This window comes from Tinamus guttatus, unplaced genomic scaffold (genome assembly GCF_059628265.1).
Source record: "Tinamus guttatus ecotype Peru unplaced genomic scaffold, ASM5962826v1 Tinamus_guttatus_pri_ptg000035l, whole genome shotgun sequence".
Taxonomy (NCBI): domain Eukaryota; kingdom Metazoa; phylum Chordata; class Aves; order Tinamiformes; family Tinamidae; genus Tinamus; species Tinamus guttatus.
In genome coordinates, this window is record NW_028288569.1 from 509727 (window position 1) to 533075 (window position 23349).

General features: G+C 51.7%; 1 protein-coding gene across 3 annotated transcripts; it reads right to left on the reverse strand.

Moving 5' to 3' along the window:
• Positions 1–1007: 1007 nt before the first annotated feature.
• CD101 (CD101 molecule) lies at positions 1008–20082 on the reverse strand. Of its 3 annotated transcripts, none has more exons than XM_088533224.1 (9): positions 20009–20082; positions 18675–19063; positions 17319–17735; positions 12911–13297; positions 11780–12160; positions 10016–10420; positions 4585–4992; positions 3406–3801; positions 1008–1310 (listed from the first exon to the last, which is right to left on the reverse strand). In XM_088533224.1, exons 1-9 carry the CDS (start codon positions 20065–20067, stop codon positions 1120–1122), a joined length of 3033 nt encoding a protein of 1010 aa, XP_088389350.1. In that variant the 5' UTR covers positions 20068–20082; the 3' UTR covers positions 1008–1119. The 3 variants fall into 3 exon arrangements, with proteins under 3 accessions (XP_088389350.1, XP_088389344.1, XP_088389359.1); XM_088533218.1 differs by having other exon boundaries at positions 18675–19052; positions 20007–20082; XM_088533233.1 differs by having other exon boundaries at positions 10016–10423; positions 18675–19052; positions 20007–20082.
• Positions 20083–23349: the final 3267 nt, after the last annotated feature.

The window sequence follows — 23349 nt, forward strand, 5'->3', positions numbered from 1 at the left end:
CATCCAGCATACAGACAAGTAGGACCTCTAGGCAGGAGAGAGCCCTTAAGATTTTCATGCCCTTTGCATCCTGAAGGACTGTAGGGAAAGCCCAGGAGGCTGCCAGGGCTGCCTTCCAGAAAATTAAGGGCTCTGCAACATCAGTTTATTCGGGTACTGCACTATGCACATAAACCTTCACAGGCAAAGGCTGTTCTTCCAGGAGCAGTGTATTATATGGTACCACCTGAAGGCTGAACAAACACTGCAGGTCCCAGCTCTACAGCTCACCGATCCACAGATAAAAAAGTCCCGAGGGGCTGGACACTATTTTCTCCTGCAACAATCATACTAAAAGAAGGAGCTGTGAAAACTTTATGCTCTCACTCAGCTGTAGGACTGCCTCCAGGATGGGTTTGTGTTTGCAGCTTCCTTCTTGGACCTAGGCTACATGTACATTCAGCCTAGGTACATGTACAGTCCTTGCTAGGTTAACAGGGTTTCCCTTTGGTGGATACCTGTGATGTTCCTGACGCAGACCTTCTGTAGCTCCAAGTGGACTTGCTCAGGCTACGACTCACTCTCTTTCAGAGAAGGCTCTTCCAGAACTGGAAGAGCAGCATCTGGGAACTTCACTGGCACCAAGGGATGCACAAAGGCAAGTGCAATGCCTTAAGCAGGACAACAACGGTCAATTCCCAGTTCTGCCACTGGTTTTTAGTCTACTGGCTCCTCCTACTTTGTCAAGTCTCCCAAAACAAGCAGCAATTTGGTACCTATGTGCCCCAGCTCAAAGAAAGCCATTATTCTCTTATTCCTGTAAGAAAACAACAGCCTTTCTTTTCACACTGTGGGGAGATGCATATAGTAACCCCGTGGCAAGGATCTCACATATGCAACAATGAACAGGGCGTCAGATGGGGGGGTGTCTAACCCAGGAGACAGAAACACCCACTATGAAGATCCTGCTTGCTAAGTAATTCTCAACAATCCTGACTGCTTCATACCAAAGAGCAAATGTGTCAAGGATTCATTGCAAGAGAGCTATGAAAAACAATGCAAAGCCACGCTGCAAGCATTCAGTCCCCTTCAGACATTCCAACTCCACTCCTTTAAGTCACATTGTTCAGCACAGGTCAGTTAAGTTTGCTTGACATCTTCAGTCCTTTGCAATTCTACCAGCTGGTCTTCTTTGATATTGTCCTTTCTGACTTTCCTGCAGCAGCAGTAGAAGCCAGCAATGGCCAGGAGAAGGATGAGAACCAGAGGTAAGTATAAGATGAAGTTCAGCAATGGTGGAGATGAGCAGATCCTGGACAAAACAGTTGATTCTGTAAGAGGAGGAAGGAAATAGTAATGATAAGAAAAAAAAACACAAGTGAAAGCTCAAGCTAATTTGTCTTTTCCTCTTCTTCTCTTTCTTTGGATAGAATTTGTTATATATTTGTTCTTTATAGTTTGTTCCTCATGCTTAAATATTACCATTTTTGAACAATTCAGCCACCATTTCTAAGGCTGCCTGAGAAGGGGGAGAGAAACAAGGTAATTTGCCTCAGGCTCTTGTTTTGAAAGGTCAGATGGAACGTGAGGTTTGCTCTCAGCTGAGGCATCCTAACAGAGACAGTAGAGCTCCTCAGCTAATTCCTTCCAGACGCTAATTTGCTCCAGACCAGGCACCATAAGGAAAAGGACATGTTCTCTTCATGTCCTTTTTGACACAAACTAAGGTGGGGTGAGGTAGAAGGTTGTTGTCAGAGGCTCTACCAAAGCAAGGAGGACCCAGAGGAAAGCAAAGGAAACACAACCAAGGAGATCTCTGTCCTCCACAATCTCATGTCCCTTCCTCCTCCTGATGTACCACTGCCCCATTTTTTCAGGCAGTGGCTGGCCCCATCGCTCCCGCTAGCACCTTGCAAAATAGCTCCCTGACTGAGGTGGAAGTACTCTGAACTCCTGATTTAGCTAGTCCAAAACACTGGATTTGGTCAGCTGGCGGCTGGCTGAAGAGCCCTTGTTTAGAGTCCCCATTTTTGTCCTGGGCTCCTCTCAACCACCCATTATACCTGGCCGCTAAAATCTCTTCACTTGATGTAAAACCCCAACACCAAAGTGTGCTGTCCATGAAAATGGAAGCAGTGCTTATTCTCCCATAGGAAAACAGGTGAAAGTCTCAATTAAACAAATGCCTTGGCACTAGGCAAAGTACTAGGGAAGAGTCCTTAAACAGTAGCATCAGGAATTAGGGATAACGAGGAAGTTACTCCTGGTTATGGGTATAACCTTAACTGTGTCCCTCCCAGGAAAGCTTCCTCTCCAAAGTGCTTAAGTCTAGGAGCTAGAGAGGCATTTTTACGATATCCTCATTAATGCAGAAATAAACAAACAAAAAAAACCCAAACAGCCAATTTCCTAATTTCCCAGGTTTGTGAAAACCATGAAAATCATTTGGCAAAAACACACACAAAATTTGAGGAGAATTTTCCAGCAGTTACTGAGCAATTTTAGCAATGATTATTTCAGCCAGCAATGGCTAACAAGAGACAGAGGGAGCTGACGAAGGAGTGCCTGGAGTGCTGCAAGGAGCCAGGATGGGCAACAAGATGAACGTAACAGCACAGGGGTGAAGCACAGTGAGCCCTTTGTACGCAGGTATACGCAGACCATCCCTGCTCCAAGGGCAGGCTCCTACACTGTGCACGACTCCTTGCACACCCATGCCAGGCGCAGGCCTGCAGGAGGACACTGGTGTCCCCTCGGTACCTGCCCGTGCCACAACTGTTGTTTAACCACATGCAGGCACTCAGCCGGGCTTCACGCACAGCAACTCCAGTGCTACAGCATGAGAGGAGCAGCACCTCCACCTCAGCAAGGTGCAACACGGTTCTTTTCACAGTTCATAATTTTTCTCCACATGGGGCACCCAAACCTTCTATTTTCATTGCTTGCCTGTCAGTTGTCTTCCTAGAAACAATGTGCATGTCCAACTGAGACCTTTATTTACCTAAACCTCTGAATACAGAGCCCATCTCTACTTTTCTAGCCTAAAACACAACCCAACTCACCCTTAGGAGACAGAGGCTGTTCTTGGGGAGAGACAGGTCAGGAAAAGCACACCTAGATTTTTTCCTCAAAAAGTTAGCATTCTGGCCAAAGTGGCACAGCTGTGGGCAGTTCTGTGTTCCTGATGCTGTCAAGGGCATTCAATCCAGAAATGTGCTGCAGATGCATGAGGGCTCCCTTTGAGGCCAATGGCCTCCTCTGGCTTGCTCAGCCAGCACTCTCGATGCCTCCACGGCCACCTCCACCACTCACGTACCAAGCACGCTGTTCTCACCTTGCCCGGCTTAGCTGCACCCTTGTTATAGCACCCCCAGCAGAGCATGGCCGTGAGCTGTCGCTCTCACCTGCAGCACCGCAAGGCTTTACCTGGTGGGAGCGTCGTGAGCTTCGTGTACCCCGAGAGCGCCGACGCGCGCAGAGCCCAGGCCTCTCCCTCGCCGCCTGGCTGCCACTCCTGCACCTGGCAGTAGTAGACACCGGCATCGCCGGCCTCCACGGCACGCAGGGTCAGGCTGAGGTCGCCGGCAGCGGGGCGCCGCAGGTGCAGCCGGCCCGCCTGGCTCCCCTCGGCGTACTGCATGGAGCCGTCGCGGTGCAGGCGCAGCAGGGGCCTCACGCTGGAGTGCTCCTCCCCGTGGAACCAGACGGCAGAGACGTGCGAGGTGGGCGATCGCGGCCCCCGCACAAGGCAGCCCAGCGTCGCCTCGGCACCTTCCCTCACGGAGATGCTGCCGTTGGCCTTTCCCACATCCAACTCGTTCTCTGGGAAGAGAGGCAAGCAGGAAGAGCTGTCACTGTGTTGCACTGCTACAGCTACTCTATGCTCCCTCTTGCATCCCAGCCTTATGGAAGATCGTCTGAAATACATCCACAGGCCCCTGGGGCACATATCCTTTGGGGCATTTATCATGCTCCCTCTGCCCCTTTTCACCACCTTCTGTTGTAAAGCTTGTTTCCCTTCCACTCCAGATAAGTGACAGGGCATCCCTTGAACCAAAAGCTGTTTAGGAAACTGGAACTCTGATTCAGTTTATTTAAGGTTGACACCTGTATGCCAAGCCAGGCTGAGACTGCAGCTCCCTGGAAGCACTGAGTCAGGGAGCCTCACCACGCACCCCGGCAGTGCAGCACACAAGAGCAGCTGAGCATTCAGCCCTGTTCTCAAGGGCTACATGTACTAGGGTAAATAACATATTATCTTGCTTCAAGATGCTCAGGAGTGTCAGGAAAGGGCTATTCACTGCACTGCACAAGTGATCAAGCACACTATGTGCTGGAGAGAGAAGGCCACAGTTCACTCTGTTATGAAGCATTATGTATCTTCCGCTGTTGGAGGCAAAAATACCAGCTTGATTGGTTTGAGTGGATATGGTAAATCATCCTAATACCCTATTTTCCTTTGAGGGGTACTGGCATCTCCTGCCTCCATGGAGCAATGCCATGAGTCAAAATATCCCTAAATCCCAGATTCACAGAGGAGCTTAGGAGAAGAGGCCGGGCCAACCTCCTCTTGTGCATCAATGCAAGAGAGAACAACCTGTTTACCTGAGAGCTTATATTCCAGCGCGGTCCTTCCTGATTCCCCCTCTCCAAGTCTGTACCAGCCGTCCACCAACCAGAGCCACTCCTCTACCACACAGTAATAGCTGCCCTGGTCTCCATGGTTGGTGGACAAGATCCGCAGCCTGAAGACATCGCTGGAGACCCTCTGGCTCTGGAACCTGGACCTCTGTGCCAAAGAGCTAAACTCAGCTCCATATTCCAGCATGTTGCTGTGGTTGACCCTTATGATTTGCAGCGGGGTTGCATGGGCTGGAGGAGGCGGTAGGAAGTACCAGGTAATGGCCAGCAGAGCATTTTTCTGGGCAAATGTGATTCTGCATTCAATGGTTGCATCGGCACTGGCAGCAACCTCCACAAAGCTCTCTTTGGTAGAAACCTGAAGCTTGCTTTCTGAAAGGCAAAAATAAAATAATCATTAAAGCCACAGCTAGCAATACAGGAATGCTATTGGGAAAAAGGATATGACCAGCCTGAGAGGCCTGCCAAAAGAGGGCTGAGGGAGAGGAGGCGCGAAGGACAAACACCCATTAACAGGGACAGAAGGACTGGGGGAAAAGGAGGAGGAACAAATTCACACACCCTCATTTGGGCTTTGACTGGGAATCTCTGGGTGCTACTGGGCAGGGGAATAGAGGAAGCTGTCTGAGGGATCACCAGGCACAAATGGGAGAATTAAGGCAGACTCCCTGTTGAAGCTTGGAGGCAAAGGCTGTATCTGAAGCAAATGTGTCAGTCTCCCGCTGTGTCTATCGCTAGGCTCGCATATAAGTGACAAAACCAGCCCACGGCTTTGGAGACAGTGAACAATAAGTGTCTTTTATCTTAGGGAGACTAAAGAGTCTGTGTGGGTTTTGCTAACAGTTACTGTCTCATCTGTTTGCTGGTTATTAACTGGAAGCTATATAATGTGTTTCTGAATGTCCTTTGCGATTATACCTGGTAATAGTTCAATTAAGCACTAAATAACTCAAAGGGAAACTCCCAATCCTTTCAGCTCAGCAGCTCTCCGCAGGAACAGCGCAGTGGCAGTCCCTGCAAGCACAACTGCTGCTTCGTGTTTGTGGGGCACAGCTCCTGCTGCACATCACCTGGTGCTGGTGTTATTGCTTCTTCTTAAGCAATGGAAAGACTGTAAATTAGTCTCTTGGAAAGACCCCTCAATGTCCATGTTTTCCCCTCAGGCCTCTTCTTGCCTTCATCCTAAGATATCTCTCAGATGTGGCCAGCAGCCAGAGAGTATACACAGATGTCTACACAAGGATATACAGAAACTTGTCAGCACAAGACCCTTCAGGGTCTTAGTGGACCACAGGCTGCATTTTCATTCCTGGATTTTCCTTGTACATCTGCTCAGTAGCTGAAAGCATAGTGCAGGGGAGTCCAGGATGAGATCTCAGGTGTCGTTTGAGGGTAGGGTAAAGGACACGCTGAAGGGAACAATCCTCCTGGCCATGCATGAAGTCCCTCCTCCTGCCCTGCCCCACACACTCGGCAGCTCACCCCACTGCTCCTCGCTGGGGAATGGAAGAATGGCAGATTGGGTGAGAGATTGGGTGGAATGGGAGATAGCCATGGCCTCTCCTCACAGGCCAACAGGGAAGCAGGTACATGAGAAAGGAAAGTCCTCACATTTCCTCCATCCTCTTTCTTCTCAGAATCCCCCAAACATTTCTTTTTTCCAGCATGATCTTTCGTAACTCATCCTAAGCCTCATTTTCTCTCCCTTCTCCCCTGGACTTCCCTGGTACTCCTGCCCATGTCCCAGGGAGCTCCTATCTAGCCATCATCACAAGAAAATACTTTTTCTAGGACCTTTGGGTCACAGCTACCCAGATATAGCCATCCAAAACAGAGTCTGCAATCCATTTCAGAGGCTATTGCTGCCTCTCCTAAGCCCAGTCAACACAAAGTACCCTGTTTGATGGCTCTTTACTGCTCTGCCTTTCTTTCAAACATGCCAGCACCATCTTCTCATTCACTTCCACTTTTCCAGTTTTCCAGTTCCACTTCCAGTTTTCTCATTGCACACTGCTGCCCTTCCTCCTGTCTTCTCAGCATTGCAATCAAGAGTCATATTTTCACCAAAGGGTAAGCAGTCTCCTCCATAGCCCTACTTGCATGTTCCTGGGTCTGCTAACTGCTGCAAAGGTGAGGACTTGGGCACTGACAGTCACAAGAAGGCCGCTGTTCCCAAGGGATCCACAAAGCTGTCCTGCATTTCACAGTGCACATTACACTGCTCTAGATGAGTGGGCAAGAAGTAGAAGTGACAGGAAGGGAGCCACTCTATAAGGAAGCTGCTCAAACTCAGGCATGCACACGCCTCCAAACTAAGCAGGCTTGAGCATGCTTAGAGACCAGACACAAATTGATGTCTTCCATTTTCAGTACTTCAAAGCACACCCAAGCCCAGAGCCAGCTGTAAAGAAGCATAAATCTGCCACGTGAGACAGGTGAACTGATCATATTAAATAAATAAATTGGTTCTTAACTTTAGCTGCTAGATACAGCACGAGTATTAAGCCACCTGCTGAAGTCCAGGATTTTTACCCAAAAGTGAGTTCTCTAGGAGGAATGGTAGAAGCAGGCCCAAATACTGTCTGCACTGGAGACATGGCTCCTGTTTTCACGGCCACCAGGCAGGCCCTGGGGAATACAGTGGGTCTTTCAACAGCACTAACGTTAACCGCTTGATGTGCTCCAAAGCACAGGGAAGACCTGCATTTGGGGGAGCCTCTCCTTGTCTCCAATACCCAGACAGGCTGTCCACAGAGGAGACAGCAAATCACCTGGGTAGGGACCTCAAGGGAGAAGGATCCAGCCGTCAACCGTTGGAGCAAAAATACTCCAGAGAAACAAAAACTACTATATCTCAGAGATGAGATGCAGGAGCTGCTGTTAAAAGCACTCAATTTCGATGAAAAAAAATGCTGTTACATTCTCTGAAAAGATCACCTCGAGAGGAAGCAGAGCCCTCGCTACAAAGCCCTTTTCTTTCAGCTCAAAGTCTCCTGTCATTCATATCACTACTGCTAAAGATCAATCACCAAAAAGGGCAGACCAGCTGCCTCCCTTTCCCTTTGGCATATAAAGATGCGCTTGTTTTCCTTTTCAATTTCAATTTAATTAACTACCCGAATCTCTCGTTGCCTGCCTAGCTTTGAACGCTGCCTGCTGACAACACGCTTTCCATGAGCGCAAGGACGCGGTACCTTCCAGCAACCCGCACGCAGACGGCTGGCGTGTGGGGATCAGCTCACACGATGCCTCCGGCGATTGCTCCAGAGCCAGGGAGAACCCAGCAAGGGCAGCCTGGCAGGAGCATCACCTCCGGGAGAGGGCAGCTAAGTGCATTATGGCTAGGCCCCCGTCTGCTTGCCCAGGGCACTAATTATCAGCCCACCAAGGGTCACATGCTGGATTATTTGAACAGTTGGAGATAGGAAGGGTTTATGCCCCTTCTCCTGCTTTCGTGCATGTTCCTCTTGTCTGAAGCTTTAGGCCAGATCCACAGGGGTATTTCAACACCTCAAGCACCTACTGACCACGAGAGAGAAATCAAGTGCCTAAGCAAAAGTCAACAACTTGAGTTATCTCTGTGGGCTCCAGCCATGAGATTTTATAGGAATAGGAGCTAGGAAACTGAACGGTGATTTTGATAATTTGCAGCTTGATTTTCTACATTTTAGCCTCATTCCATTGCTGCTGGCACAGGGCTTTTTCCCCAGACTTGTGCTGTGCCTTCCTAAATATTCTTCACTGGCTTATGCTGCCTTTCTTACAGTAATAGTACTTACAGCAGTATCCTCCTGCTACGTGATTCCTTCCCCATTCACAGTGTCTTTACACTCTTGCAATATCCAGTAAATGGCTGCAATATATATGGAGCCAAATGTCCTAATATCTTCCCGCTCTGCTGCTACTGTCTTGCTCTCCGTAGACAATCTATGATTATCTTGCCTTTCTTAATGCTATTTACATTACAAACACGTGCCCAATCTGCTGTTTACTGTCACCCCAGCCTCCCTCCTGCATAGCTGCTCCACAGCCTCCCCTTGCACCAGCTGGCTATAACTCAGGTGTAAACCAGGGTGCCTCAGTACTCAGCTCCACAGGGGCACGGAGAAGAACACCCACAGAGCAGGAGGGAGAGCACCATGGAAACAAGCCTGAACGGGGAAGGAAAAGTTAGGTTGTGCTATGGCAAACCCGTCAGCTAAAAAAAAAAAAAAAAAAAAAAAAAGAAAAGAAAAGAAGGAAAGAGTAATTTCAGTGTACTGGGTTGTGATCCCTAAAAGTTAAAGGTTAGAGAAAGGGGCATGTAATGCAAGAAAGCAAGGGGAAAAAAAAGGCAGGGAGAGGGGAAAGAATAAACAAACAAAAAACTTCCTCTGCTGACAGAACAGGTACAAGGAAAAAAGAATTCCCAATTTCTGTGCCTGCTTCCATAGGCTGAGAGGTTTTGGCCTGGGCCATTCCTTTAACTCCCTCCGGCAGCTCTTGTCACATGCAGGGCAAACTGCCACTGCTCCGCTGCCCGGGGCGGCTGGAGCAGGCGCACAAGCAGAAGAGTCAGCTCAAGGAATTCGGTTTATTTACGACATCCTCTTCTTCACGAGGAATGAGCCTGTGGCGCCCTGCGAGACACTGGCAGCTGTGGACCCTGCCTTTAGTCATGGCCTTAAAAGGGCAACTGTGCGTGCAAGCTCGTCGCTGTGCGGCTCAGCCCTTCCCCCCAGGGCAACACCTCCAGGCAGAGGGAATAACCGGCTGCAGGTCAGAGCCAGCTCCCAGCCCTGGAGAGAGGTGCGGGTGCTCCCCACTGCTCCTCTGCTGATGGGCTTGGCTGGGAAGAGCAGTGGGAAAGCTCGGAGGAATGAGCGGAGGAAACTGGCCTGCTGGCACCCGCTCGGGCGCGGCGGAGTTGCCCCATGACTCTCCAGAAGATCGCTGCCATAATGTGCATCTCTCACTGCAGAATGATTAAGGTTGGAAGGGACCTTTGGAGATCATCTACTCCCCCAGGATCCTCAGCTGGTCTTCTTGGGCCCACAACCAAGGAAGAAGTCAACCTGCAGAGGAACTTCTTTCTCCCAGAGATGCAACGTAAAAGCCTAGTAGCAGGGTTGATCCATATATGCCGGGTCTAATCTGTAAATTTGTAATTTACAGATTTGTCTAATCTGTAAAGAGAGCATCACCACTCACTAACCCAAACCTTGTCTCCGACAGCACTGCTAAGAGCTGTGGGTGCTGAGGAAGAGGCAGCAGGAGGAGCACTGCTCCACATGGCCTGGGAGATGACCTCTGCAGTGGCATCCCAGCCCTCGGCGCTCCTGGTAGGCCCTTGTTATTTTCCATGGGTTTGGACAAGTTGCACCATTGCTGAGGAAACACACATAGTGCCACTTACCTGGCAGACTGACTTTTATCCCCACAGAGTTGGACTTCGCGACAGCAGTTGGCCTTCCTCGTGGTGGGGAGCTTCTGCTCCAGACCCCCACCTCGCACCTGTAGCTGCCCACGTCATCTGCCGTGGCGCCGTGAATGAGCAGCCTGGAGGAAGAGGCAGCCTTGGTCAACTGGGTTTTCTTCGGGAAGTGTGGCTGGGCCGTCCCCCATGTCACCATGCCACCAGGAAGGACTCTGACCAGCTCCTGGTAGTCCTCCGCGGGTTGCTGGGGGTGGAACTGCCAAGCGACGGACACCGGCACCTCCTCAAGGGCATAGCTGGCGCTCAGCTGGCAGACGAGTTCGAAACTCTGAGCGTACTTGACGCTGGCAGTTCGGCTTATCAGCACGGCTCTCAAACCAGAATCTGCTCAAGAGGAAAAGAGTCGCTGGTGCTGGGCTCCCAAAGCCCAGCTGGTAACTGCATGCTACACCATCTCACTGTCCCCTCTGCCCATGTGGCACCTTCTCCTGCTGCCCCAGCCAACTCAGACGCTCCCTTCTGTCATCCAGCCTTGCCTTATTTTCCCTTAGTGCTCTTGATGCTGACAGGTGATCAGCATTAGCTTTACCACAGAGAAAAGCTTGATGCAAAGCCCATTCCTATGGTTTGCCCATCACCTGGGTGCACATTGCCAGCCTAAAGCAGACTTTTCCCTGCTGTGTCAGTGCATCCCAATGTCAACACCAAGCGGTACTCTGCCTTATTTTGCATTCGCAAATAGTGTTAGTCTGATTGCCAGGCAGATCCCAATCCTACTCCCACTCTGTTCTGCCAGTGCTTCTCTCACTGCCATCTGCATCCTGCTATCGCATCTTCTCTACCCACACAGCTTTAGCAACACGGCCTGGTACTGTCCTGCCCCATCGCCTGCTCCTTCACCTCAGGTCCCCAGGCAGCTCTGTGCACCCCGCTTTCCACACTTATGTTGCTACAGCAGCCTTCCCAGCCACACCTCATAGCACCAAGCTGCAAATTGCCTTGTATGTCTCCTGAAGCACTAATGTGCCATTTTGAATATGTGCCCTCCATGCTGCCTGTCACTCACCTCCTCCCTCTCCCTGTTTTGTTGTGCTGTTTAATGTTTTCACTTTTTGAAAAAGCAGAACTACTGTGGCCCACCCAGTGCTCTAGGCACTCATCACAGAAATAACAAAAGGAAAAAAAAGTTATAATCAAACCTGTCTCTCCATAAATGCATCCATTCCAGCAATCAAAAGAAGAAAAGACATGGGCTCTGCATGCCTAGAAAGTTAGGAGATCATTGCTCAGAAAGGATGCAGGAGAAGCGATTGGGTGCCAAAGCCAGGGGTGTATCATTGACAGAGGCCACAATACAATTCAGCAAGTGCTTTTGTTGAGCTTAATTGCTATAAGTAATTATGCTGATAGAACAGATATTCTGCATTTGAAATTAAGGGATCAGTCAAGAAAGAACTGTTAAGCAAATCATTGCCTTTTGCATCTTCCGGCAGCTTAGTAGTTACCTGCTATTTCTCTCTCTGAAACATCCCTTTGAAAGACTCAGATCCCCTGGTACAACTGAGGGAACTGAGGCACTCCAGTGGCAAGCGACTGGCCTCAGGTTACCTCACAACAGCAGCACTGGAGCTCAGCATGTAGACTTTGTTCCTAACTTTGGGTTCCCGTCACCATACTTCTTTGCCCCTCCTCACATATGCATCCAACTTGAAAACTCCCCCGAAAATTGGTGGGCCAACTTACCAAGAGGGCTGACAGTCACCGTGGTTTCCTCTGTCTGTGTCCAGCTCTTGCCTCGGGACCACTCCACCACTTCGCACCTGTAAGACCCACTATCTTTTGGGGCTGATGTGTTCGAGATCACCAGGGTGAAAGTGCTGGAGCCAGTTTTCTTCAGCTGGATGCTCCCCTGTGCACCATGGTCCTGGTAGGCACTGCCCAGGTTTAGAGAGCCGTCCTGCTCCATGGTGGCCACAAGAGCTGGTGGGTCCGGATGTCGCTGCAGATGCCACCACCGTACAGACAGAGGGTTGGTGGTTCCCTGCACCTCGCAAAGGAAGATCAAGGCATCTCCTGCCAATATCTGTGCCGTGCTCGTGGTCATGGACAGGTGCATGCTGCTTTCTGCAAACAACAGATATTTTGTTGGAAAGGACTTTTTTTTTTTTGTCATCAGAGAAAGCCAGAGCTATTGTTACATTAAACAGAGAGACTATATAAAAGTTAGCACTGAAACTGAAAGCAATTGTCTGAAATTTTCGACCTTTTCTTATAACCTTTGAGAGCTTTTCTTTTTAATGGCTTTCCTGGAACTTTGATACATAAAGGAACATTTAAAAATGGAGTCCCACCAGGCAGATTTTGCTTTTCCCACCACCTGCCACATCAAAATCTTCATAGTTGAGCTGCAACAAGGAAACCAAGAATTTCCTCAGAAGCTTTGTTAGAGTGGTTTCTCATAAGTTACCCCCGCAAAAATACAGAGAGACCACCCTGATGGTAATGACAATGATTTCCCTTTCCTTAGCAGAATCTGTTAATCCTGAGTTATTCTGTGATGTTCAAGAGAAGCAGCAGTTTTCCATCCCAAAGACACAGGAGGACCCATTTTCCACAGAATTCTACCAATTTGCCCCAAAACTTGTAGCATAGAGACTAAACTATAGGTTTACACTCTGTTGACAGTTGCTGCATCTGCCATGCTAATGTTTACCACAGCATTTTTTTTCCAGTGTTACCCATTGAAAATTATGGCACATTTGCCCTCTGCTGCAAACAGCAATTGCATTGTGGACAGGTCCCTGCCAAAATGAGGCCAGATCTGATGATCACTGTGGGTTTCACCTAGCAGAGTAGCCAAATAGATTTACTAACCTGTTGGCTTCACGTTGACTTGGAGGCCAGATGACGGTTTTGTTTGGATGCTCTGAAAGTCTCCAGGAGCCTTGTCCACCTCTGAAGCTGAACAACTGTACACACCTTTGTCCATCAGCCCCACCTCACGTATGATGAGGACGTAAACTGAGTTGCTTTGCTTGAAAGCCTGAAGCTGCCCCTGCCTGGCTCTCTCCTCATATTCCTGCTTCCAAATCAGCACTCCACTTGGGCCAACTGTGGCCACTTCAGTGCTGTTGAGGAGCCAAAACACCTGGAACAGTCTGTCACGGTTGCTCTGGGCTCCCACACAGCAATTCAGCTGCAAGGTGTCGCCTTCGGAGAGGGAGCTTTCAGCAGCAGCAATGGTCACGTGGAAATCTTTACCTGTGGACAAGCGGGAACAAATGGGTGTTGGTGGCCCTCAGACTTCCCTTCACCTGACAGCTCCAGAGGACACAGAGTGAGAGATGAGAGGGAGTTTTCTGCTCATTTTCTTTTATTAGAAAAATGATCTAACTGGGAAGTTTTGACCACCAAGCGAAGCTTGTGAGCTCCAGGCTCTAGCTGCTGGTCACAAGAGGATGAAGCATCAGTGCAGCCATGAAGCCAAGGCTCCACCCTGTCAGGACAGCTGACAGCCCAGCCATTGGGACAGCACTGAGCTACAGCTATCCTGGCTCAGCTCTAGCATCCAAGCCAAGGTCTGCCCTGATGCAAGGTATCAGGGAAGGCTCACTGCCTTGGCGCCTGGAGCTGTTCTGCCTCACTTAACAAACATCCCTTCAACCAGAAGGGACTACCGAGGGCCTTTGTAACTCAGTGGTCATTTTCACTCAGCTGTTTGTGATGGGAAGTGGCAGTAACTTGCATTCAAGTTCTTTGTCTGAATCTGGGAAAGCTGTTCCTCCCAAACCACAGATGTGACTGCCTACTCTAGGATGGATAAAAACTTTGGCAAGTTTTGGATTGATCAGTGCCTAAGACGAGCAGAAATTTCAAGAGCTGTAGAAGGAGGTAAGAAGAGGTGGCGATCACACAGCTTGCATCCTATTCCTAATATCTACCAACTGCAGGTGCCTTCCAAAGAGGATAGCAACAGGGGGAGCACAAAGTTTCCCTTGTTGACCTTTTTGATCAGCCAGTTGCACCCAAAATAAAGGTCTCTGGGTCGTGTAATAGGATCCACCTCCCCTGCAGAGTATTCAGAGCCTTGACCCCCTGGTTGCTCCTGGGGCCCAGCTGAGGCTCCTTCAGCAGGTCTCAGAGCTGAAGCATGGCTGAAGGCAGAGACCTGCCAGGATACTCTGCAGTCCCACACACCATTACCACAGTGTTAGCATGCTGTGCAAAAGCAGAAGCTAGAGCAGAGCCGCTGCTCCCTGGGCAGCCTGTGTCACGCACCCTGCGTCATGCTGATTTATCTCCTTTTCCTTGGGCTGCTGCTGTACTTCCCATGTCTAGCAGGAAGGACAAGGCTGTATGTTATGGGTTCGAGGTAAAGCAGAACAGCTCCCAGACTGCTGCTAGGAGGGCTCGAATAATTTATTGAAAACAAATTAGCCACTTAATTTAAACATTGGTTCATAAACAATTCATGAACAGGAATCCCAGTCGCTGCAGATATGTTTGGCATTCCCAAATATTTGCTGGAGAGTTTATAGAAACCGTTGGAGCACATGACCGTGGTCAGAGCAGAGGCCTGGTTTTACCCGGAGTGGGGCCCAAGGCCCTGGCTCTCCTGTACCGCGATGGAGCCAGCCTGCCGCCCCGCAGATGTGACTGAGGGCTTGCGTGCCTCAAGCCAGGCCCGCCGCCTCCTCCAGCAGTATCAGCCAGTCTAATACAAACACCTGGTTGCCTTTTTATAGTCATTGCACCCTTGATGGCTACTGCAGTGCAAACATAAAGCTTTCATAGGGTTTCTCTGTTTCTAAATGAGTGCGTGGCACTGGCACCTGAAGCCGCACACTACCAGTCACATCGAACCCTTTTAAACAACGAGCGCAGGAGAGTATGCCGACTGCAACTGCTTACTAGGCAGCAGCAGGCATAGAAAGCCTGCATGCAAGAGTACATAACGAGGGGAATAAAACTTGTCCAGCTACCCAGCTTTCGGGGATCAGGCTCTTACAGGGGGAGGCAACTCGCTCCCAGTATATTGCCTGCTTGAGCTGCCCCCACCTGCTCCTTGCTCATCTGCTTCTTTGGTTTCCTGCCCTGACTCAGCGCGCTCGCACGCGACACCTGCTCCCCTCGCTGCTTCTCTTCGGCAGGCTCCTTCCCCCACCGCCCTGCTTGCCTTTGTGCGCAGGCCAGCTCGCCGAGGTGGCTGCCCCCACCGCCCTCTCTGCTGGCCGCCTTGTTCCACAAAATGCTGACTGACTAAAGAGTTTTTCTCCCGCTTTTCCTGTACTGCCACCCCCCAGGCCCCATGGAGAGCTGAGCCCTGTGCCCGGAGCTCACCACGCTGCAGCCTCCAAAGCCTCCTCTGCTCTTGTTGCCATCCTGCTGTGCAGCTTATGAGAAGCCCTTCATTCTCCACATAGTGCCAGTACCCACAAGGGCAATGCTCTCGTCAGCCTCCAAATCCCTGGGAGGGGACTTGCTCATTTGAGTTCACAGCACTGTATATTCTGTTAAAGGGCTTTGATTAGGCAGCAGCTTTGTCTTGGATGCTGCATAGTAGGCAGTGTGAAACTTTGGTGGGAAAGAAAGATTTTCCCTTCCTCCAAGCACGGCTAACCACATGCAGCTGGAGGAAGCCCAGAGTGAAGAACGACAGCAAGCAAAGGGCTTGCAGCAGGAGGGAAGGCAGGCAGGGCTTTTGGAGGAGCAGGGAACGAACATGTGGTGGTGTAAACTTCTCAAAGCAACTGAGAAAGAGGGTTTCCCAGCAGCCCCAGGCAAGTGCATGTCTAGTTTGTAGAAGCCAGGAGCCACAGGAGGCTGTTGGGAAGAGAGAGACAGATGGAAAAGACGATGTGTGGGATTACAGAGTGGAGTCAGGGAGGATAGGTGGCACTGGCAAGAGACTGGTTTTCAGGCTTTGCTTTCTTTTAATCTTAGTACACCCATAGTAACAAGTCTAAATAATTAATTCTGCATTTTCCTAGAGCACAAACTAGAAGTTTGCCACTCGAAAGCACAGTCTGACCCACAGTCCCAATACAGCCACATATGCAAAACTAGGAGGTGAAGGAACAGTCTAATAAGTGGCAACTCCAGTTGCTCTGGAGCCCAGCAGGCTTCTGACGACTTAGACAGGCAAGCCACCTGCAGCAGACGCTGCTGAGTGGTGCGACACCGTCAGCACAGCCCCTGCCCCTTAGCGCCCCGGCTCGTGCGGCGGGCAGTGACTGCAGCGTACTGCGGTCTTGGGGACAGCGAGACCCCAGGGCAGTCTGACAACCCGTGTTTCCGCATACTTGAGCTCTGCATCACCAAGGAGCTGCCTTGCTGCAGGCACACGCTGTTCTCTCTGCTAACACCTCGGCTTAAGTTTGCCACGCTACATGACTGCTCTCAGCATCAAAAATGTCAGTGCTGGCTGGCCTGAAAGGGGTTGAACTGCACAAGCCTCTGAAGCGAGAAGTAGCAACCGCTGCACACCCCACGTCGTGGGCTGCCGCAGCACCGTACCCCATCTGCCCCCTCAGTGCCTGCCTGCTGCAGCTGAAGTCACACTGCAGGGTCTGCCCACGTGGCCAATGACTACTGCCAGCGTGAGTGCAGTGCAGGTAACCCTGCTGTCCGCAAGAGCTGGGTACCATCAGTAACCCCATGGGGCAGAAGCAGGTGCTAAATGCTCCCCTCGGGTGACCTACACCTGCCAGTGGGCTACTGCATGATTGCTCCATATCTGGAGGACAACAGCTCCCTAGGACTGGAAGAGCCATCCCCACCAGGGGTTGAGCAGCAGCACAACCCACTCACCCTTTGAGCTCTGAACTTGGAAACTGTCAAAGCTCTATCTCATGAGGAGAGAAAAAAAAATGCATTGCATTAACTGGCTCAGCCCCAAGGACACTGTGGTGAAAACAACAAAAGCAACACATGCCTTAACAGTCATCAGGGCATTGCTCTGCCCTAAGCCGGGCTGCTGGATACTCCGGGCTAGTGCTGCCCAGGGACCCCTGACATCTGCATATGCCTCAGGAGCTGCAAATCCTCCAACTCGTGGGACACAGACTTGCTCCAAGAGGAGAAAAAGAACAATTTGTTTTCTCTGATGCTCAGATGCTGTTTGTCTTAGAGTTTCAGCCTGCTGGCTTTGGTTCAAGTATGTGGGAGCGGAGAAGCTCTCACGATACAGTCTAGTGATTGCTAAAGGGCACTGAATGCTGCTGTTCCATCAGCTTCAGTGCAAGTGAATTGTAGCTGAAGTGGGAGCCTGCAAGGGCCTTACCTAGGCTTGTGACCGTCAGTGACATCTTCTGGGTTCGCTTCCGGGAGATGTCCGTCCATGTCTCATCAGGGTCCTCAATCCACTCAGCTGCCTCACAGTAGAGCTGGCCTTGATCGGATGGCTTCACTGCCCTGATGGAGAGCTTGTACGTGGTATTCCCAACCTTGTCCAGCCGCACGTCGCCCATCAGAAACCTCTGCGTGTAAGAGGCCCCTGGCCTCAAGACAAAATCCTTGGACAGGGTAAGGATCTCCTCAGCATGGCTGTCTTCTGCTTCCTGAAGATGATACCAGCCGACAGAGAGGTGCGTGTGCTGGCTGGTGGACTTTGACACCTCGCAGGTGAGCTCCATGGAGTCGCCTTCAGCACGAGTCAGGGCCTGGGGCTCCATAGACACCGAGAGGGTGTCTTCGATCACTGAGCAAAAGGAGAAAACCCAGTGGTCACTGGGAAACCAGAGCCAAGCGCCCGGGGATCTGACAATGTGGCAGAAATATCCTTCACAAACAACTGACAAGGCCTCGATCAGATTATGCCAGAGTGTGAAGTGCTTAAAATCTCAGCAGGAAAGAAAGCACAGTGAATCTCTCTGTAGTGCTTTCTTCAGTCATGCTATGGGCAGTATTAACCAACCCCAAATTGATTAACATCCAGGCCCTTTCTGCCCCTCAATGCAGGCTGGTGCAATAGTAGAGGATAAAGGAGAAAACAGGGATGAATACAAAGCATTTACAACTCAAACTGCTACAGTACCGTGTAGGCTGAAGACCTTATAACAGGGCTTTTTCCTTTGCTTCTACCCACAGCTGCATCCCCTCTCCCAGTGCTCTGCTAGCTCTGTTCCCTCCTGCTATTCCTGTCACGTCCCACACCCTTCACCTGAGAGGACCCCACCAGTTAATGGGATGGTAGGAGCTTTTAGGCTGCGAGCAAGTACTTGGCTGTGAAATGCTGTAGCTGCCATCAGGAGCTGAAGTTAAAGTCAAGCCCTGGGGCAGCACACGCTTCCTTTCCCCCCATCCTCATGTGTAGGCCAGCAATCCTACAGCATGGACCGGAGGAAGAAAATTTGTACCTGCCATCCTTATTATTTGCTCTTTCCACCAGCCATCCTTCTGAGAAGAAGTGACCCCTTGTCCCCACATGTGCTCTCTGCAGCATGAAGCAGGAGGTGGCAGGAAACTCACCCATATCCCTGCATGCCTTATACACCCGCGCTCTGTTACCACCACGCGTGGAACAGCGTGTCTGCCCCGGGGACTTTGCACCTTGAGAGCGACAGCAGGGAAAATGCAAACTCAAGTCACCGTGGCCCAGCCGCCGCAGGAGGGAGGCAGCTCCTGCGCTGAGACCTACCCGAGAGGTTCATCTTGGCGCTGTAGCTCCCGAAGTACCTCTCGTCGGTGGTGGGCGTGTGGCACTCGTACTCGCCGGCGTCGCGCTCCTGCAGCTCGGTGATGTGCAGCCGGGCCGCGTCGCCCTGCAGCCGCTCCACGTAGATCTCCCGGCTGCGCACGCGCTGCGTGTAGATGGCGTAGGGGAAGGACGGGTCGGCCGTGCTCACGATCTGCACCTCGCGCTCGGGGGCCGACGGCAGGTAGATGGACCACTGGAAGTTCTGCTCCGCCGGCCCCTGGTAGCCGCTCACGCGGCACCACAGCGTGATGTGGGAGCCCCTCACTCGGTAAAGCGGCCCCTTTTGAACGGTCACCTCCCGCTGGCCACTGCTCAAACCTGTCAGCAAATGGTCACCACAAGTGTGTTTGCACAGTTAGGGTTGGACTTGATGATCTTGAAGGTCTTTTTCAACCATAATGATTCTATGATTCTGTTCTATGCAGGAATATACACTGTTTTAGAGGTGGACACTCAGAACAGCAGCAGGCCTGGGGGTGCATGGGACTGCGAGGTAACCCACAAAGGCTTGCCCTGCATGGTTATTCTTCTGAAGCATGAAGCTCCAGGGACTTTGGCACTCAGTACAGTTATGAGGACAAACCATGTAACTAAAAGCTTCCAAATTTTGTTATATCCTGACACAGCAGGTCACACAACAAAGGCCAGAGCATCACAGCTACAGGGCCTTCAAGCTCAATCGTGGCATCATCCTGCCAGTTGTTCAGGGGGAGCTCAGTGGAAGAGCCTTGTAACTTGGAAAGATGAAGAGAGTCCAGTGCTTGGAGCCTGCACAGGCCAGGATGGGAAGGGATGGGTGCCAGGGTGCCTCATGCCAGTGCTGCCTGAGGCAGGGATGCGGTGCCAAAGCCAGGCGCTCCACCAGCTGGGTCAGGGCACATTAGACAGCAAAGGCAGGCTGGGCACCGGCCTTGCGCTGCTTCCCGACATACACACAGAGCAAAACCACCCATGGGCACTCATGCACCGAGCCAAAAATGAAAAGCAGAGACCAAACGAGGGAATGCACAGGCTGGTGACACAGATTGAGAAACCTCCGGAGCTCCATCCCACAGGAGGGGAGAAAGGACCCCCTTTTGCACCTTCGCCAGGGCAAGTAGCGGTCACACAACCAGTGCCTGTGTGTCCCCTCATCAAACCCCAGCCAAGGACCAGGCTCTCGCTTCATGAAATCGTAGTGATGACAGGAGAACGTGCCGCTTGGCCTCTGCCTTGGAGCTGGAGCAGCTCCAGGTTCCCCTTCACCTGCCCCACGCGGTACCGGGCACTCACCCAGGATGAGGACAAGAGCAGTCCCCAGGGAATGTAGCAGCCCCATGGGGAAAAGCTCCATGTGGCTCCTCTCCTGGAGAAGTGTCAGGAAGTTTGTGACAGCAGTCACAGTGCAGTGACAGCAACAGCCACACGGCTTTTGAAAGCAGCTGGGAGGAACAAGTCAACCTCTGACCACAGTTTCCTCTATGTAGAAAACGCGGGGAGTGGTTGGGGAGCAGAGAGTGCTCAGTAAGATGCTGTGCCCAGGACCTTGCACCCAGCGGCGCTTGGAGCAGGTTGTGTTCATGCCCCCCGCAGCGCTGCTCGGATGCGGGCTGGCTGCACGCACCAGGGCCGGGCGGCTCTGCCCGCTCTGCGGCGCCTGGCACGCAGCACGTGCTGCACAGCGAAGCAAGGAGGCTGCCCTCTCTGCTTCCACTCTGCACTGTAGCTCCCTGTTCGGTTACATTAAGTATTTTTTGTCTTGCTTTGCTTCAAGCCAACAAGCAGGATGACCCCCAGCCAAATTCCCCCGTCGTGTGAGAGGACAGACTTGCTTCCAGCACCTCAGGCTGGATGGCAAAGCGCTCTCCCGCAAAGCGGCGCTGCAGGCAGGTGCCCAGACCTGGTGGGCTCCCGGGAGCAGCTCTGCTCGCCCCAGCAGCGAGGCCAGGGCCGTCGCTCTCAAGAAGTTGTGCTGCTGTGGGGCTGCAGGCAGCGGCGAGGCCGGAGGCGAGTGCTGTGTCCTTCCTCAGCAATGCCCGCTGACACCCATGGCGCTTGTCGCACATCCCTCCTGCTCGTGCAGGGAATGAGGCTGGAGGCTGGCACGGGTGTTGGGGCATGTCCCTGGCAGGGAATGTCCAGTCTGTCAGCATGCAGCTGAACATGGGGGTTTCGAGCGGCGGCACTCCAGAAGGATTTGTTTCTCTTTTCCACAGGAAGGATGGCAGCATGAAGCATTTACTCCTGAGCACTGCTCCCACGGCACTGCCAGGGCACAGACTGAATGGCAAGATTGGCTTAGGGATTTGCAAGCTAAAAACAGACTGTAAAGCTTGCTTGATCCCAGTGGACTCCTAGAGGGAATGAGATTCATTTAATGAACAAACACAAAGGTCCCTCCTTTCTGCATTTAATAAACTGATCTGTATGACAGCCTACAAGTCTGGCAGATAAGGCAGAGACGCCTTGCTGCAAGGCTTGCACCTTTATTAGCTCTTTGAGGCTGCTTGTTAGCCTGCACACCCAGCTCCACTGTCACCACTAGTCTAGTGGGACAAGCTCTTGCAACAGGCGAAGAGGTCCCTGCGGCATTTCACCTGTCCCCTGCTGCCCACTGTCATTACAGCGAAACAGAGCAGAGGAACATGAAGTGTTTTGTGGAAATAGAGGGTAACATAGGCTGAAACCTACTCAGCGTCTCCACAGAGGCAGCGGAGCAGCTATGGCAGAACTGCACGTAGGCTTTGGTTCCCTGCTGCAGGATGGAGCCCTCCTGCCCCACAGAGAAAGGATCAAGAGGTGCCTGGCTTTCTGAGACCAACCTGCTATTAGCAGTGGCCTGTGGGGAGCGCAGACTCCTGCACTCTCAGATCCCCTGATCAAAAGCCTACCACTTTGGTGGAAAGAAAAACATCTCTGCTATTGCAACAGAGTAAATGGAGAGGAAACTTTTGAGTTCAACCTCAGTGAGCTTCCTATAGTCAGTGTGCAGATAAACACACTCAAGGGGACATTTAAACTCCAAGCCTGCAACTCAAATGACACATGAATCACTGTTTACATTTGCAATAAAGAAACCATGGAGAATAGGATTGCTTTACCCAGCCCTATCACCAGCAATGATGATGCTCTGTGGACAGAAACAGCTCCCTCTTTTTGGGATAGCAGTCTAAATCTTACTCCCTTCCTTCCTGGGAAATCAGTATAGCCAAACATATGGCAGGGCTAATAACCATGCAAGGATGTGCAAAGCAAGAGGATCAGAGAATCCTTTGCAAAGATAACATTGCTCTTTTAGAAGCAACATCAGTGAAGCCAAGTCTGTGAGGAGACTGGGAGAGACACCCTTGTCTCATCTTCCTGGGGAAGATAGGGAAGGGAAGGCAGGGAATATGTTTCTTGGATAGCCCAGAAGATCCCTGCTGGCACCTGCAGGGAGGACTCGCCTCCTCCGAGCCAGGCAGTGCTCGTGGCCACGCGCCTGACCCATGAGCGCAAGCGCTGTCTCCCTGCCCTCCAGACTGGCGCCTGAGCAGGGGCTGCTGGCAGCACCCCCGGACGGGCCACCACGGCCTCCCCCGCAGGGTGGGAGCGCCAGGGGTCACGTCACGCTGCCTTTGGCCTTCACGCGCATGATGACAGCCTCTAAGTGCCTGCTCCCACAGCCAGCTGCCCTATGCCATGTCCACTGGACCACGCTGTTGGCCACCTTCTTGAATGCTGCTAGCCACTTTGGGCCAAAGCCTTCCAGAAAAACTCAGCCAAAATGTGGCATGGAAAGTTTTACTAAGCCCAAGCCAGTCACGGTGAAGTTAGACGCTGCCTAAGAAAGCACAGCAGCAACTAGCAACATCCACAGGGGCTTTTAAGCATCCCAAATAGCCAGCTGGACACTCCCTTAGTGCACGGCCTGGAGCTTGTGGTGGGATCAGTGTGAGACAGGGTCACTCTGCTAGTTAGGTAGAAACACTATGGAGGACGTTATCAGGATGCAGGCGGCAGTACCATGTTCGTACTGCCTTTTAGAGGGACCAGACTGTATGCGGAGGCCGTGCTGTTCCCTCTTTCTGCCAGTGTCTTCTCACCCTCCAGCTCATGTCATGGCACTGCAGCAGTGTGGATCAGAGCAGGATGCAGGGCTTAGGGCCAGGCTTGCCTGCCCATGTATTCTGCTTGGCCGTGGGCTCCTCAGAGCTCCTTAGGCAGCGCCACAGAGGGCTCGAGCACAGCAGGCTGCTGCTGCTGTGACCCAAGAGGAGGGGGAATACAGCACTGGGTACAGACTATAGGCAGAGTCAACAAAAATTGCTCCCATTTTTGCTTCACAGGTCTCAGGAAACAAGGATTACATGCTCCAAAGCGAGGGGTTGGGGCTGGCAGGGTCGGGAGGCTTGGGGAATAGCACAGCATTGCCACGACAAAGTGGCTGTCTCCGAGGGCGTACCAGAAGCCCACAGATAATCAGGCACGCTGGCACAATAGACTTTGAAGTCTGCCATCAGGTTTTCTCAGCCCTGCTCAGACATCAAAGCCAGCTGGTTACTGTTCCCGATTACAGAGCCAAGCTGGAGCCGGCTTCCCCGGGGCCGCCCGGCTCAGCCGCAATCCTCCGTGCTGCTCTTGTGGGCAGAAACCA